Source organism: Mastomys coucha, unplaced genomic scaffold (genome assembly GCF_008632895.1).
Source record: "Mastomys coucha isolate ucsf_1 unplaced genomic scaffold, UCSF_Mcou_1 pScaffold8, whole genome shotgun sequence".
Classification (NCBI taxonomy): domain Eukaryota; kingdom Metazoa; phylum Chordata; class Mammalia; order Rodentia; family Muridae; genus Mastomys; species Mastomys coucha.
The window spans coordinates 23,115,462-23,131,020 of record NW_022196914.1 but is presented as its reverse complement, the minus strand read 5'-3'; the positions used below and the strand labels follow the sequence as shown (position 1 = coordinate 23,131,020).

Below are 15,559 nucleotides of genomic sequence, written 5' to 3'. Positions count from 1 at the left end.
TGAATTAAAACTAAGTGTACAGTCTTATTAGAAATTAATTCAGACAGCTGGCAAGCTACTGTGAAATCAAAGCACACAGTGGATGAAGCCTGGTGGATCGCAACCACTGTTTTCCATATGCAGAACCAGCCTCCATACAAGGTGGAGCCCAGCTCCAGGGCCCGAGAAAGCAGGTTTCAAATGAGTCTCTGTTTGTGTCATCACAGTGGCTGGCTTGAAGCCATGTCAGTAGGAGGTAACTTTGAAAAATAAAAAGCTATCATAATCTACTTTGGAATCAGTCAATATATACAAATGTGTCTAATTACTGCGGAACTATTGAGCTCAGCTGCAGAGACTCCCACCTCCCAATCCTCCACAGGAGCCACACACACAGCAGAGGCCTAAGTGGAACAAAAGCACACGGAAGCACAGGGCAGGTCTTAAGACATCTACAGTCAAGGCATGTGCTACCTTTCAAGTTTGGCTTCTGTTACGAAATTTAGGTTTTGTTTCTTAAGAGGGGAAGAGTTACATCATGGATTCCTCAGGCATTTTGATTTCTTTCCCTCTGCTGGAGGCAGAAAATGGGAAGAGAGAGAGAGTGAGAGAGACAGAGAGAGACAGAGACACACAAAGAGAGAGATAGGTAGAGACACAGAGACAGAGAGATAAACAGAAACAAAGAGAGACAGAGAGACAGAAACACAAAGAGATAGATAGATACATAGATAGATAGATAGATAGATAGATAGATAGATAGATAGATAGATAGATACACAGAGACAGAGAGACAGAGATAAACAGAGCAGAGAGAGACAAAGACAGAGACAGAGAGATAAACAGAAACAAAGAGACAGAGACACACAATGAGAGAGATAGAGACACAGAGAGACAGAGAGAGACAAAGACAGAGACACAAGAGATAGATATAGATAGATCAAAAGATACAGTGACAGAGAGACAGGGATAAACAGAGACAGAGATTGGTCCTATCAAGATAACTGTGGCTGGCCAAGTGGCAGAAATAACTAGGTAGGATTTCAATGACACCTTGACCTAGAGTGAGGTCCAAGGTCAATGCAATTACTGCTGTGACATCATGAAAGCATTGTCTGGTTAAGCTGGGGCCTGGGGCTGGAGTGTGGTCAGGGTTAGACATGATCCTTCCTGCCTGCCCCAGAACTAGATGGAGAGAAATGATGTCTAATGCACGCGGTAGAAGTAAGCCTGCACAGAGTGCTCATGACTTGTGATGGGAAAGCTCAGGTGCTTTACTCCTAACTTGATTCTTAACTGACTTTTAACAAACTTTTACGAGACTTCCTAGACCGCATGACGAGAACTGCAGGCTGTAGGTTCTTTGTAGTGCAGATTCTGTTCTGAACTTATTTAGGTCCGTCCCCCTCCCCTGCCCCTACAATTGTTGCTCCTGTGTTGGCCATATTGCCTATTGAGTTAGAGGCCTTATCTTAAGACTTCCCGTCATACTATAGTACCTAAAGCTCTGCCCAGTCCCTAGGACATGCTCAACTAAGAAATTGGGAGTGCAGAGAATAAAAACAGAGCCTGGGGCTATAGTATTAAAAATGATAAGACCCAAGCACAAAGGTCTCATAAACCCTAAAACCTTCTGGACCATGAAAGAGATTACCACAGAGAGTACAGGGAGGTATGAGTACTGTGTTACAGCTGTTTGAAACTAGAGGCCGTATCTTACGATTTCCTGTCATGGTGTGGTGCCTAAAGCTCTTGAGCAGAAGTGACACACAGTCTCCTCCTTTGGCCAGGGGAAAGCGGGTGGTCATGGCTAGGATCATTCCCATCCCCAGAGTTCACGCTGCTCTGACTGCTTTCCCCTCAGAAAACCCCTAGCATGTGACCGTTGGGCTTATCGCACGGGGTTCTCATGTCATATTCTCGGGGTCTTGGGTCTTGGTCAGACTGTGGTTGAGCAGGTAAAGACTGCCCTGCCCTGGGGGTTAGGCAGAGAGGGATGGGGAGGTTGGGGGGGAAGGAGGGAAGGATGGGGAGAATCAGAGTGACCAGCACTCGATACACACACATATGACAATTGCACAGCAAGTCCTGTCATTTTGTACAACGAGCATGCATTAACATTCCAAAAAAGTCAAAATGTGCACGCACCCCCAGCTCTGGGCCGCTCCTGTCCGGGATGATGTCGTGGATGTTCCTGTAGTAGCCCAGGCACAGTGTGGTGCAGCGCACAAGTGCACCCATGTACAGAGACAGGATGGGGATGAGCAGCGGTTCTCGGCATTCCAGGTGACTGTGAAGCAAAATGGCTACGAAAACAACCTGTGAGAGGACAGACAGGGCAGGTCATCAGAGTGCAGGCATGAGGTCCTTAGAGGTCAGGCCACCCTGAGCCCGGGGACTGATGCAGAGATCTGACTCGGTTCTGATCTTCTGGGACCCAGATGCAATGTTCGGGGTTGACTGGAGGAACACAGCCACGGTTCTGTTAGATCCACCATTGAGACTCTTTTAAGGCAATGGCACTTCTAGTTAAGATCACCAACTAAGAAATACCTAGAAACTTTGGTCCCTTAGCTTCCTCTCCAGTGGCCACCAGAGGTTTTTCCACACCAGAGGAAAAACCCATGGCAGTCAGTGATACACAGGGGTAGATGGGCAGGAACATTTATAGGATAAAATACTCTAAAATGCCATTCCAAACACCACTGGGAACGACGATGGAACAAACTAAATTAAAAAAATACATAAAATACTAAGCTGGGAAAGTTATTAAAATATTAAGTACATATGACTACAATGCCTGTTGTTTATCCAGTTAGAGCCCCGATGTCCTGTACTTGGAAGTAACAGGCTCCATATTTACCATCCACAAAACTCCAAACCACAGTGGTGATATTTAGAGATTGAAAATGGGGTTGTGTGGTTGGTAGAAGTGACCGTAGTCAGGAGAGACTGAAGTCATGATGAAGTGTAAATCTCTCTTGGATGGCTCTGTCTCGAAAGCAGAGTTTATAATGAGCTGACCTTCTCATCCTGCAGCGGCTAGAAATGTGACCAACCTCAACACTGGGTCCTCAGAACATAGAGGACAGAGGAGCTACATGGATATGCCACTATGAGTAGGCAGCCGAGAACATGGGAGACTTGGGCAGACACAAGCTGGGGAGGTGTTCACTATCTCATTCACCCAATTGCCATGCCAAGAGGACATAATAGGGAGTGATGGAGTAAGGACCCCCATGATGTCCCCATGCTACTTTGAATTGGACCAAAGGCAGTGAGCTGAAAGATATGAAGACCAGCAGGAGGATGCTTTGCTGGGACACAGTGGATGGGTCAGAAGCTTGGGCACTTGGGGTGGTGGACACAATGCCTACTGGCTTTGCTAACTAGTCAGAACTCCTTCGGATGCCCTTTTATGCATGCTGGGAGTAGGATAACCATAGCAAGCTCCACATTTTTACATAAAGTGCACTGTAAAACCCTAGTGGTGATTGATACGTAAAGCCTAAAACCTAGTTGTGTGGAGGGGGAATGTGAAACTCAGCATGTCCTCTGAATCCTTAGCTGTCAGGACAGAAGCCTGAGGAGCAGGGCTGTGGAGGAGGACCTGGACAAGAGGGAGAGATGCACCAGAAAGGAGTAAGCATGTGGGGTGACAAGATAGCAGTCATCCAGCACAAGGGTGACAGGTGGATGGGCTTGTTCAGGGGAGCTCCTAAGGCCAGGGTGAAGCTGCTGTCAGCTTTCCCCTAAAACCATTAACAGACTGAAGCATGTAGCCCAGCACCTGCCCCAGGCCTTATCTTTTCATGGCAAACCACATCACTTACCAAGGCAAAATAACACCTGTGCACTCTACAGTCTAGTTCAGAACCACATTTCTGCATCTGACATGGCCACCAAAAGCATGTCTCATTACGTTCAGAAAGAACCTGCTGTGTTAGTGTGAGGATGTTCCCAGTGAAAGCGTGTACTGGCCCCAGGCTAGCCCCCGTACTCAGTGATAGAGTCAGTCCCAGACTGACTTCATGGGGCTAACAGTCTAGTGCAGAGGACAGACACACTAACCAAACAATGGGCCAGCGAGCACACACTGCCTGTCAGGACAGAGTCCCTGCAGTGGGGAAGCATGACTGGGGGCACTGCCTGAGCTGAGACCTTTACACTGAGCAGAAGTGGGAGGAACAGGAAGAAGGTGGGGGGAGCTGAGGCTGTGAGAAGCTGTGGTAGCTGGACTGTGGACCAGAGAGCAAGGTGGGAAGGGGACAGTGCTGGGGCTAGACAGGCAGAAGGGCTTGCGGGATTCCAGCTTGCCACCAGGCAGCCTTAGGACTGAGAGTTGCAAGCACCCCTCTAATCATAGGCCGAGGTGGTCGGGATCTTAGTGATTAAGAACAGTGGGGAGCCAGGGCAGCTGGGTAGGAGTGAGTGAGGAGGCTGCTCACCACTGTGGGTAGGAAGGGAGGATTTCCAGTCAGTGTAAGTGACAGCCACAGAAGGGGCAACAGCGAAAGGAAGAGACTCTAAGGGCTAGGACATAACCCTTCATGATAAAGGGAGAGGCCCCCAGGGTGGCGCCTACATCTCTAACCAGGTGACTGCACCTGCCAATTTACTTGGCACAATTCTTGCTATAGAAGATCTTCAGTTCCGGCTCTGGGTGTCGTTGTAGGACCTGAGTGTGAATGTCGCCCAGGGGCCCATGGGTAGCTTTGTCTGGAGAAGGTGAGGCTATGGATATTTAATGGGGGAATCACAGTCACATTGTACATGCTATAAACTTAGGAGACAACATGAATGTGTTTTGTTCTAGAGGAGGGCTTATTTGATGCAGATTTAGAGGCTAGGCATCCTGGATAGCACAGTGTAGGCTCCAGCAGGACCTGTCTGCCTACCTTGGCTGTGTGTCACTTTATGGATGATGGGAATGGAAGGAGTGTGTGTGACAGGAAACTTGAACTCATGAAACCAGAGAGACTGTAATCTTACAGTTCCTCCAGGGGCAGACATAAATTATCTAAGGCTCCACCTCTTACAGAGACCAACCTTCCTGTATGTGAAATGGGCGGGGAGGGGGTAGCAGACGGCATCCAGACTATCATAGGCATGAGTTAGATTTTTCACAGAGAGAAGGGAGGAGTCTAAAGTGAGGTGCTATTGAGGAATGAGACCATGGAGACTGCCTGCTGGGTCTAAAGGTCTTTAGGGAGAACATCTAGGAGAACTGACGAGGTGAAGGCAGACCTGTGTAGGGAACACACTGAAAAGGAAGTAGGGAAAAATGGAGGCAGCAAGGAGAAACTGTCCTTCCGAGAAGTGGCTGTGCAGTAACCAAGAGGAAGACAGGATGTGGCTCAAGAGGTACATGTGGCTCCAGAGAAAGCTGCTTGCTGCACTTGTGTTTTCCAAGTATGTGTATGTGCCCAGACAATAATCCAGGAGGACAGAAGGATCACTGAAAACTAATTAATAATGCTCCTGAGAAAGCACCTGAAGTACAGGTAGAGAGGGTGGCCTTGAAAGATACCACCTCTACAAATGAGGGGACGTGGAGAATGGAGGTTTAACTTTGCAGGACAGTGGCCACAAGAAAAGAATGTGGTTGCTTCAGTTTCCTCTGCCAAGTGGGAACCGAGGCCATCCCCTGGGAAGTGTACAACAGCTCCCCAGGGTCAGCTGAAGTCACTGAGCCTATATACTTTGCTGCCAGCTCATGTCCAAGGGTCAGGCAAGGTCAGAGAGTTGCCAAAGGCTGAGCTGAAAGCTGGTAATGCTGAGAGGGTTTCTAGATGGCCTCAAAAGGCAAGGGTGGGCTTCAGCAGAGGGCAGGGTGTGGGAGGTACCAGGAAGGACAAACAGCATCAGGAGAATTGTCACTTTGATGCTGAACAAGTAATGAAAGCATGGATGATCATGGAATGAAACAAACCCCTGGCAATGTCACTGACTGGGACACCTGGAACTGACTGGGACACCTGGCACGAGAGTCGGTGTGGAGGTGGAGAGCAGGTCACATGCCTCAACTTGTATCGTCGTGTGGACCCATAAACTCTGGGGAGATTTTTTTTTTATATTGGGAGTTGCTGCTAGAGTTCTGAGTATTATTAAGCAATTTTCTCACTGATTTATTTATTTTCTCACTCATTCATTTGTACTATGAAAGTTCCTGGAAAAAGCCTCTCCTTCCATCGCAGCTTCTGCAAGGCTAACTGGTCAATTAGAACTGCAGTAACTACAGAGAAGATGAACTATTGCAGGCCTAATTACAATTTATCCGGGGCCACCTTAGCCTTGTAAATAACCATTCCTTGTCCACCTCTGTCGGACCCTGACATCCTGACACTAACAGATAAAACCTTTTGGAATGTATTGACAAAACCCCAGTTTCTACTAAGTAAGGCATCCCCGGCTTGTAGCTGAGTCCCCCCACTTTGCTTTGCTGAAACCTGCCTACATACTGTTTCCACCAATGTATTTAGAAAGTGGTTTTCTTTGTTCTGTTACTATAAAAACTTCTTCAAACTAGTACCACACCCAGCATGGAATTTATGGTGCCCTAAATCTATATTCTTCAGCCATTTCGGCCCATATTTAGCTTCAGAATAAATTATCTCTAGTCCTTTGAAGGTGAGAATTGTGTTTTTGCATTGACAATGGCAAGGTAGATAGTTCAGAGTGCTTTCCATTCGGCCTATTTACAAATGATCAGATTAGATTTCAAGGACGGTTTCTGGTAATGAGCAGAGTAAAACAGGGTGGGCTGGGAGTGGGAGGTGGGGGGCGGGGACGGGGAATGGGGGCAGAAGAGAAGACTTACGAATGAAAATTATATTTATTTTCCCAAACAAACTTTGGCAGTAACTCAAACAACAAGGTTTAAAATAATACCAGGAACAGTCCGGGGTCAGACAGCATCTGAGTCCAGCCTCCTTCCCTTCCCCTAACCAGACTGTTGTTTCCAATAAGCAGGGGCCAGGACCAGGTTGAAAATGAAGGAGGAAAACGACTGTGGGCGTGAGGCAAACTCTTTTCCATAAGCATGCTTTTTTGTTTTCCTGTCCCTAGATGCCTACTATATTTATCTCAGGCAGAGCTGAATGCCTTTCTTTTGTCTTTGCGCCTTTGAAATAATGCACATCTACAAACTCCCACTGAACTGCTGCTGCTGTTTGAAAGGCAAGCCGTTTGAGCCGTTTCTCTCACTTCAAATTAAATAACGAGTGGATAAGACAGCTTAGTCCAGCTCTCAGAGGATGTAGAAAGTAACACTGGGACAAATCTCTAATAGCTGTACAGGAAAATTAACAAGATATATCAAAGAATGATGCTAGCTGGTGTTCAGGCACACACATCCACATATGTTAGCAAGAATTATTTTCAATTACTTTTCCTAGTGATCTATGGAGTAAATGCAATTAATTTGGAAATTTAATTCTTGGTCTTTAGGGAGGCAAACCTAACAGTTTAACTAGATGATTTCCAAGCAGTGGCTTATAGGTGGGGTGTACAGCCGGGAGGAATGCAGGCTCCGCCTGCCAGTAGGGGGAATGGAGAATTTCAAAGTGTGAGGTGATAGTCTAACCCTCCCTCCTCTAGAAACACATTATTCTCAAGCCCCACCCCACTTGCATAGCTGATACACTAGGGGTTGCATCTTCTTCCCAGAAACCTAAGGAGAGGAATGGGAAGCCAGGGCTAGGGTCAGGCTGAGAGCTGGCGCAGTGAAGGGAAACACAAGGCTTCCTCTCAGACAATGTGGTCAGACCGTGGAATCAACTTCTGGCTTCATTTTAAAACGTGGGCGCGCTGGCTAGTTTTAGGTCAACTAGACACAAAAGCTAAAGTCATCTGAGAAGAGGGCACCTCAATTAAGAAAATACCTCCAGAACATCTGGGCTGTAGGAAAGCCTATAGAGCATTTTCTTTGTGACTGATGGGGAGGGCCTAGCTTACTGTGAGGGGTACTGCTCCCTGGGCTGGTGGGTCTGAGTTCTGTGAGAAAGCAGGCTGAGCAAGCCATGATTTACAAGCTAGTAAGCAGCACCCCTTCACTGGCTCTATATCAGCTCCTGCCTCCAAGATCCTACCCTGAGTTCCTGTCTTGACTTCTTTTGATGATGGGCTAAGATGTGGAAGTACAAGCCGAGTTAACTCTTTCCTCCTAACTTACTTTGGTCACTTGTACGGTGGGTGTTTCATCACAGAGATAGTAGCCCTAACAAGACCGTGGGGAAATGATGTGTGAGAAAGAGAGAGCTTCACGGTACCCAAACAAGAAACCATGCTTAAGAATCATCCCAGTGCTTTGCAGTCTGAGGCAGGAGGATCAGAGTCAACCTAGACTATAGAGAAAGATCATATAACAAATAAAGAAACAGAAACCCAAACAAAGCAACAACAACAACAGCAACAGGGTTGGTAAGATGGGTCAGGAGATACAGGGCTAGTAAGATGGGTCAGGAGATAAAGGGCTTGCTGTTCAGAGCTGGTGACATGAGTTCAATTCCCGGAACCCAGGCAAAGGTGGAAAGGAGAGAGTTAACTGCACAAAGCCGCCCTATGATCTCCATGTGTGCCTACTATGTGTGTCCCACGCACAATAAGAAATGAACTTTTAAAAAAGAAAGAGAACAGGAAAAAAGAATAATTCCATGAGTCCCAAGTGCTCATTCTGGAACCATGTGACACTCTGTTCTTTCAGGCCCTACAGAGGCCATGGGGACAATGACAAGGGCAAAGTGACCATTTATGACTGTCCCAAAACATAGTTGGTGTTACTCTGCTATCACTGTGTGAGTGTGCATGCATGTGTGTGTGTGTGTGTGTGTGTGTGTGTCCTCACTTGTGTATCCACATGTGGGGGACCAGAGGTTTCTGTGGATGTCTTTCTCCTTCACCCTACACCTTCCATTCTGAGACAGGTCTCTCACTGAACCTGGAGCTAGCTGTTTCAGTGAGACTGGCTGGCCAGCAAGCCCCTGGGATCCTCCTGTCTCTACACCCCCAGTGCTAGGATTACAGACAAACACGGTTACACATTTTACCCAGGACTAGGGTTCTATACTCTGGTCCTCATCCTTGCTCAGCATGTGCTTTACCCACTGAGCCATTTCACCAGCACTAATTACTGCACATTCTCACACCTCAGAAGCGATGGTTCAGATCTTAAAAATTTAACTTAAATCTGAACAACTCCATTCTAGCAAGACTGTACACACTCTGCTCATACTGTATTACCTTCCCTTACTCATCAAGCAACCACGGGAATCTGTATGGGATGCAAACCAAATGCTGGGAAGCACCACAGACATAACTGTAAATACAGCTCCACACCTCAGTTCCATCCAGCCGGTCATTCATCAGAAGACCTCTCTGAGAAGCTAGGACAGACACACAGACCATAGTTACCTGAGCTATGACATCTGAGATTGAGGCACATCCCACCAGGAAACTGTATTTGTGTTTTAAGAGAATGCCAGCATGAGTCCATGCCTGCCGGAAAAAAAAAAAACAGAATTTTCAGTGAGAGGAAAAAACAGAAATTTCAGTGAGAGGCACAGCTAGGATTATGGTGTTTCTTGCATTTACAGCTTACCACCTATTCCTAAGATATACTCTGTACCTCTAAGGATCATAGCAGTGGGTTTGCCAAGCCTTTTGCTGGTATAAGTAACTTCCTCTGGTGGCTAGGAGTGGATAATGGCACACATTTATTCAGTAGCACTGATGAGGAGGTAAGTTGACTGGTTGGGTTGGTCTCTGGCTGGAAGCTGACTAACAAGAGTGGAGGACACAAGAGCTCCCCTGGAGCACTCTTGATCCCCAAATGCCTTTCCCTTCCAGACAGCGCATTAGAGCGAGGGTTCCAAGGTGGTTCCAAGCGGCTGAAGTCATCAGCTCAAGAGCAGATCAGGGCTCTGCGAGCATGTGATCTCCTGGATCTGAGCTTGGTTCTGTGTGTTTGAGAGAGACTGGGAGGAAGGCCCTAGAATAGGCAAGCCAAAGCTCAGCTGGCAGCAGGTGTGGAAGTTGATGCTCACAACAGGATCTGTGTAAGAATTTCATGTTTTATCTCAATGGCCGATTGGAGCAACAGACTGCCGGATAGATTTTTGTCACCTTGACACAAGCCAGGGTTCATCTCAGAAGAGAGAATCTCCAGTGAGAAAATGCCTCTATTAGAATACTCTGTAGGCAAGTCTGTGGGGGGTATGTTTTGGTTGATGACTGATATAGAAGGGTTTGGCCCATTATAGACTGTGCCACTCCTACACAGGTTGGCCTAAGCTGTATAAGAAAGCGGGCTGAACAAGCCACAGGAAATAGGTCAGTAAACAGTGTTCCTCCATAGTATCTGCTTGGTTCCTACCTCCAGCTCCTGCCTTGGCTTGCTCAATGATGGGTTACAATCTGGAGCTGTGAGATAAAATAAACCCTTTCCTCCCCAAGCTGCTTCTGGCCCTGATCTCCATCACAGCAACAGAAAGCAAACTAGAACACAGAGAAATAAGATGGCGCCTGAGCAGAACAGGATGAGCCGATCACCCAGCCTAGGTTGAGATTTTGTTTAAGCTGCTGCCTTTACTTCCTTCCCGAGCTCCAAGGCCTCAATGTGTCAAATGTTTTTTTAAAAAGGATGTAGCTAACTTTTGTAATAGCACTGTGTAGGTTGTCTTGCTGTTTTAATGCCATCTGGGTGGAAAGTTGCATGACTTCTTAAAAGTTATCTCCCCAACTAAGTTATCAGGATTATGGTGCAGGTATTTACTTGCATGTGCGCATGTGCAGATATGTGTCTAGGTGAATGAGGGAGAGAGCAGTGCTTCTTAGAAATGTTCATTACTATAAATCTATATCTAAGGATAGGTAGATAGAGAGGTCTAGAAGAACTCAGCTAGATATAGATATCAATAGGTTGGTAGATGGGTGGATAGATAGATAGATAGATAGATAGATAGATAGATAGATAGATAGATATGGATAAATGATGAATGATGGATAGATGCATGGATAGATGGATGATACATGGATAGGTAGATAGATAACCAGAGGTCAGGATCAAGGTCTAAACATAAAATTTGTACTTTTTATACAGAGTCTGAAGTAAGTCTCTATATATAGTATTTAAAGTATTTTTGTGTATGACTCAGTTTCTCACACATGAAATTGGGTGTCTGATTTCCCAGATGTGGTACCATTAAGGGAACTTTTGGTTTTTGAGATCTGGGTCTGGGGTTTGGGGTGAGAGATGCTTAACTTGTACTGAGCTTTAAAAATGCTGTTGTGGCAAATGAAACAGCTGGCAGGGGGCAGAAGGCAAAGCATCTAAGAGTTTGCAAAGCCTTCTATGAGAAGTCATGAGTTCTCAGAATTCACTGTGTAATTACCACTCTCTGTTTAGATCCCCACTTCCAGTTTACAGGAAGGACCGAGTGACATCATAGGCTCAGTCTATCCAGCTCAACCTTAACTGCTTCGGCATGAAGACTTGACTCAAAAAGCTCTAGGCTCCTGTGTGCTGTGTGAGGACAGTATAGTGTCTCTGACCCGTCCTTGGGTTCACCTGCATCAGCTATTAGGGGCAACACAGCTGGCTCAAGTAGTGAGAGGAAAACTCAGGTGCAGCTGTCCACTGGTGACCCAAGCCTCCCACCAATAGTAATTTACAAAGGCACCAAATGGAAGAATTTATTATTAGCTACTAGATGTTGGTAACTTTGTACTGTCTCTGTATAGCTACACCAAAATGAAGAAATAAAGTTCTTGGTCTCCAGCATAAGACTGGTGACCTAGTAAGGACATCTCCCATCAGGAGGTTCAGGAGAAGCACATTGTGAAACCTGCCTGTTCACATCACACACGGAGCAAGTGTAGCCCCCATCTCCTGGAACTGAAACCAACCATAAAAAAACACATGATAACCAAATCAGAATGTTCAATTGTGCTCTCTTGCTGTCTGCTATAATTTGTGGCAAATATATATAATTACTATAAATTATGAGAGACGCTGGCTAACTGGGTCAGTTGGAACCCACCTACACTGTAGGCAAAACTGATAAGCTGCCATGGGAATGAACTTAATGGTTCCTCAGAACAAAATTTAAAATTAATTAAAAATCAACATATATATAATACACATAATAATATATATTAACATATACTATATCTCCAAAGAACTGAAAGTAGGGACTCAAAAGGTTATTTGTACACGCATGTTCATAATTTTAATCACAGTTGCCAAAAAAATGGAAACTACAAATGAGTAAATAGGCAAAATGTATTATATCTATGCCAGGAAACATTTTGCCTTACAAAGGAATGAAACCCTGGCACATTCTGTAACAGAGAGAGAACAATGACAATATCTAAAACGAAATCAGCCAGGCAGGAGAGAATGAACAATGTCTGAGCCCCGCTCGTGCAGTACCTTAACACAGTCACATTCATAGAAGCAGAAAGTAGAGCGCAGTTTCTGGGATAGGGCGTGGAATGGGAACAGCTGTAGCACAAGAGGCCCTGGAAGCTGACTGCATAGAAACATGAACGCTCTTCTACGCTTGAACCAGACACACTAACATACTTAAAAGAGCGAATGCTGTAATCGACGCACTTTGCTGTTACGGAGGAGGAGGAAAGCCCACAGTTTCCTCCACTTACCATGGCATCCATAAAAGGGAAGGCAGCGAGATACAGGAAGGCCCTTCGTGTTTTGCTCCCCACAGACTCATCCACATGATGGAGCTTGTTGATGATGTAGTACCCTAAGTCGCTGTAGGCTGCAAGGGACCAAAACAAACAAGGTGTTTAGAAAAAGGTAGTTTACATGAATTTTGTCTAGAAAACTTAAAATAAGTTTAAATGTCTTATCTGCCTGGTTGTAGGAAAGTCAGAAAAGCTCTAAGAGAATCCTGTATAATCTCATTCTTCTACTGGGGGTGGGTGTGGCTTACAGTGACCCAGAATTTTATTAGTGTGTGAGGTAAGCATGTGAGTTTCACTATGCAAAGGAGATCAGACTGTATCCTCCCCAATAAAGCATAGCTATCTCAGAATGATATCGTCTTACTCACTGAAAGATGCTTAGTGAGCTGATTTTTCTCTGTATCTGCTAAGTCTTGATTTCTTATGGTGCATTTGTGATAGTATTTGATGTTACAACAGAATGCTTGATGGGAATAGTTGAAAATAAATATTTAAATACTAGTAGGTCGGGAGCTGGTGAGATGGCTCAGTGGTTAAGAGCACCGACTGCTCTCCTGAAGGTTGTGAGTTCAAATCCCAGCAACCACATGGTGGCTCACAACCACCCATAATGAAATCTGACACCCTACTCTGGTGGCCTGAAGACAGCTACAGTGTACTCATTTATAATAATAAATAAATCTTTAAATACTATTAGGTCTTCAGACATACCAGAAGAGGGCATCTAATCTCTTTACATCGATGGTTGTGAGCCGTCATGTGGTTGCTGGGATTTGAATTCAGAACCTCTGAAAAAGCAGTCAGTGCACTTAACCACTGAGCCATCTCTCCAGCCCTCTGCACAAGTTTTAAAGTGAGCTTTTGACACTTGGCAGTGCTCAATGCCACTTCTTGTGAAGAGGGTGACCAATGCCAGAATTGTCCTATGCAGTAGAAAGTGATATGCAGATGGTGTTTTAGGAGTCTTCCAGTGTCACGACCTGTCATGATGTGAGGGTGAAGCAAAGGGCATCTAACACATACATGTGTGGGTTGTATACAAACTCACCAAGCAAGAGAAAGAGAGGCAGGACTTGAGGACCTGAATCCTCAAAAGGACAGGCTGTGCTAGCTTTGATCTCACTGATACAAGTTAAGACAAAATGAATCCAAGCTCTACAAGGCTTTCCACGTGCTCTGCCAGTAGATGCTACCATGTTAAGTTTCACTCTCAGAACTGTGAATGTGTAAACATGTGATACTCGGACATGGATCTGACATTATAATCAAGCTAAAGGGAAAAAGAAGACCCTCACGCCAGAGTTTGGAGCAACCTATCACTCCACAAACTAGTCGGTGGAGATAATGCTCCTTCATCACAATCAGTCTTGAGTCACAAGGATTTTGTGGTACTACAACCTTGAAAACAGCCTTTAGGAAGGAACCTGAGATGTATCACTAGGAACTGCAGAGGTCCTACTGGGCAAGAGCTGAGTCCAGCGGGAAGGAGCTAAGACAGTTCTGATGTCCAGAGAGCAAGGCAGGGTTGAGGTGAGAACCGAGAGACAATGCAGAGGTAAGAAAGAAAGGCATCGGGTTAGAAGAGTGGCAGCTCTGTCAAAGCCACTGAGGGGCAAGAAAGGAAGCCCAGGGAGAGGACATTCTGAAACAAAAAAGGAGCATGTGAAGATGAGACTTGTTAAAGCAAGGGGTGGGAAGGACACAGCTGAGCTCCTAGCTGTCATTTGGACCAGAAGCCCTGACAGAGATGAGAAGTAGACAGGTGGCCTGAACTGACCCTGGAAGGCAGCGTGAGAGCTTTAGTCTGAGTCTGTAGTGCCACAAGAGGCACATTCAGACCAGCGCCCAGCGGAGGGACACTCAGAGCTGGAAGGCAAGAGTCCTGCATCTCACACATAGTCTCCACTGGGGGCAGAGCCATGGGCTCTTAATCACTGATGCTATTTACTTGTGTGTGTGTTTTAATGCAATCAACAGATGTTCACCTGGGCAGGGCCTTGCAAGGAGACCCCTACTCTGGCAGAAATGCCTGGAATAAAGGCAGCGACGGCACAGGCAAGAGCACGGGGCTGCTATGAATAGCTGTGGGTGAAAAGCCCTGGTAAAGGTTATAGTCCATGGAGCATGCCAGGATCTGACTACCAGGCTGACACTGAGGACCATGGGATAGGGGAAGGCTGAGGGCCAGAATGGTGGTGACATGAGCAAACCATGTCTCCCTGAAGTTCAAACATCAAAGTCCTAACCCCTGGACCTCAGAATGTGACCTTATGTATCCACAGAATTATTGCAGATATACAATGAGGTCATACTGGAGTGGGTGGGTGTCCAACCCCATATGACTAGTGACCTTGTAAAAGGGAGAGATTGGATACAAAGACAGCTATGTACAGGGGGTGGGGGGAGTCCTTGTGAGGGCAGAGACTGGGTGATGCAGTGCCATGCCAAAGGCTATCAGGAAAGTCTCAGAACCAAGGAGCTTGGCAAAGGGCAAGTTATTCCTCAAAGTGCTCAGAAGAAAGCAGGCCTGTTACACTTTGATCTCAGACCTGCAAGACTGCCCATTTCTGTCCTTTAAGCTGCACAGTCTGTGGTATTTTGATACAGCAGCCCCAACAAATGACTACAGATTGGTTCTGAGAAAGGTGTTTTTGTTTTAGACTTTGGTTGGGGCAGCAAGAAAAGAAGGGGCCGTGAGTGTGTGCGGTTCACAGCAAGGCGTGTGATCTGCACCTGTTGCCTAGGCATGGGGAAATTGATGGCAATAAGTATCTGGACACTTGCGATGATGTAGTTTAGATAAAGCAACAAGATGGAGCTTTTTTGTAGGGTCCCTGGGTAAACACAGAAAGGTTAATGGTGGCTCAGGGCCTGT

The 15,559-nt window shown here is 46.0% G+C and overlaps 1 protein-coding gene across 1 annotated transcript in view; it reads right to left on the bottom strand.

The window, feature by feature from the left end:
• The window catches only part of Ankh (ANKH inorganic pyrophosphate transport regulator), a 127,046-nt gene that overhangs the window by 30,731 nt on the left and 80,756 nt on the right, over window positions 1-15,559 (bottom strand). Inside the window, exons 3-5 of the mRNA XM_031360422.1 lie at window positions 12,640-12,758; window positions 9,391-9,474; window positions 2,128-2,298 (exon numbers count right to left, since the gene is read on the bottom strand). Coding sequence (XP_031216282.1) covers window positions 2,128-2,298; window positions 9,391-9,474; window positions 12,640-12,758 — 374 coding nt within the window. The remainder of the gene's footprint in view (window positions 1-2,127; window positions 2,299-9,390; window positions 9,475-12,639; window positions 12,759-15,559) is intronic.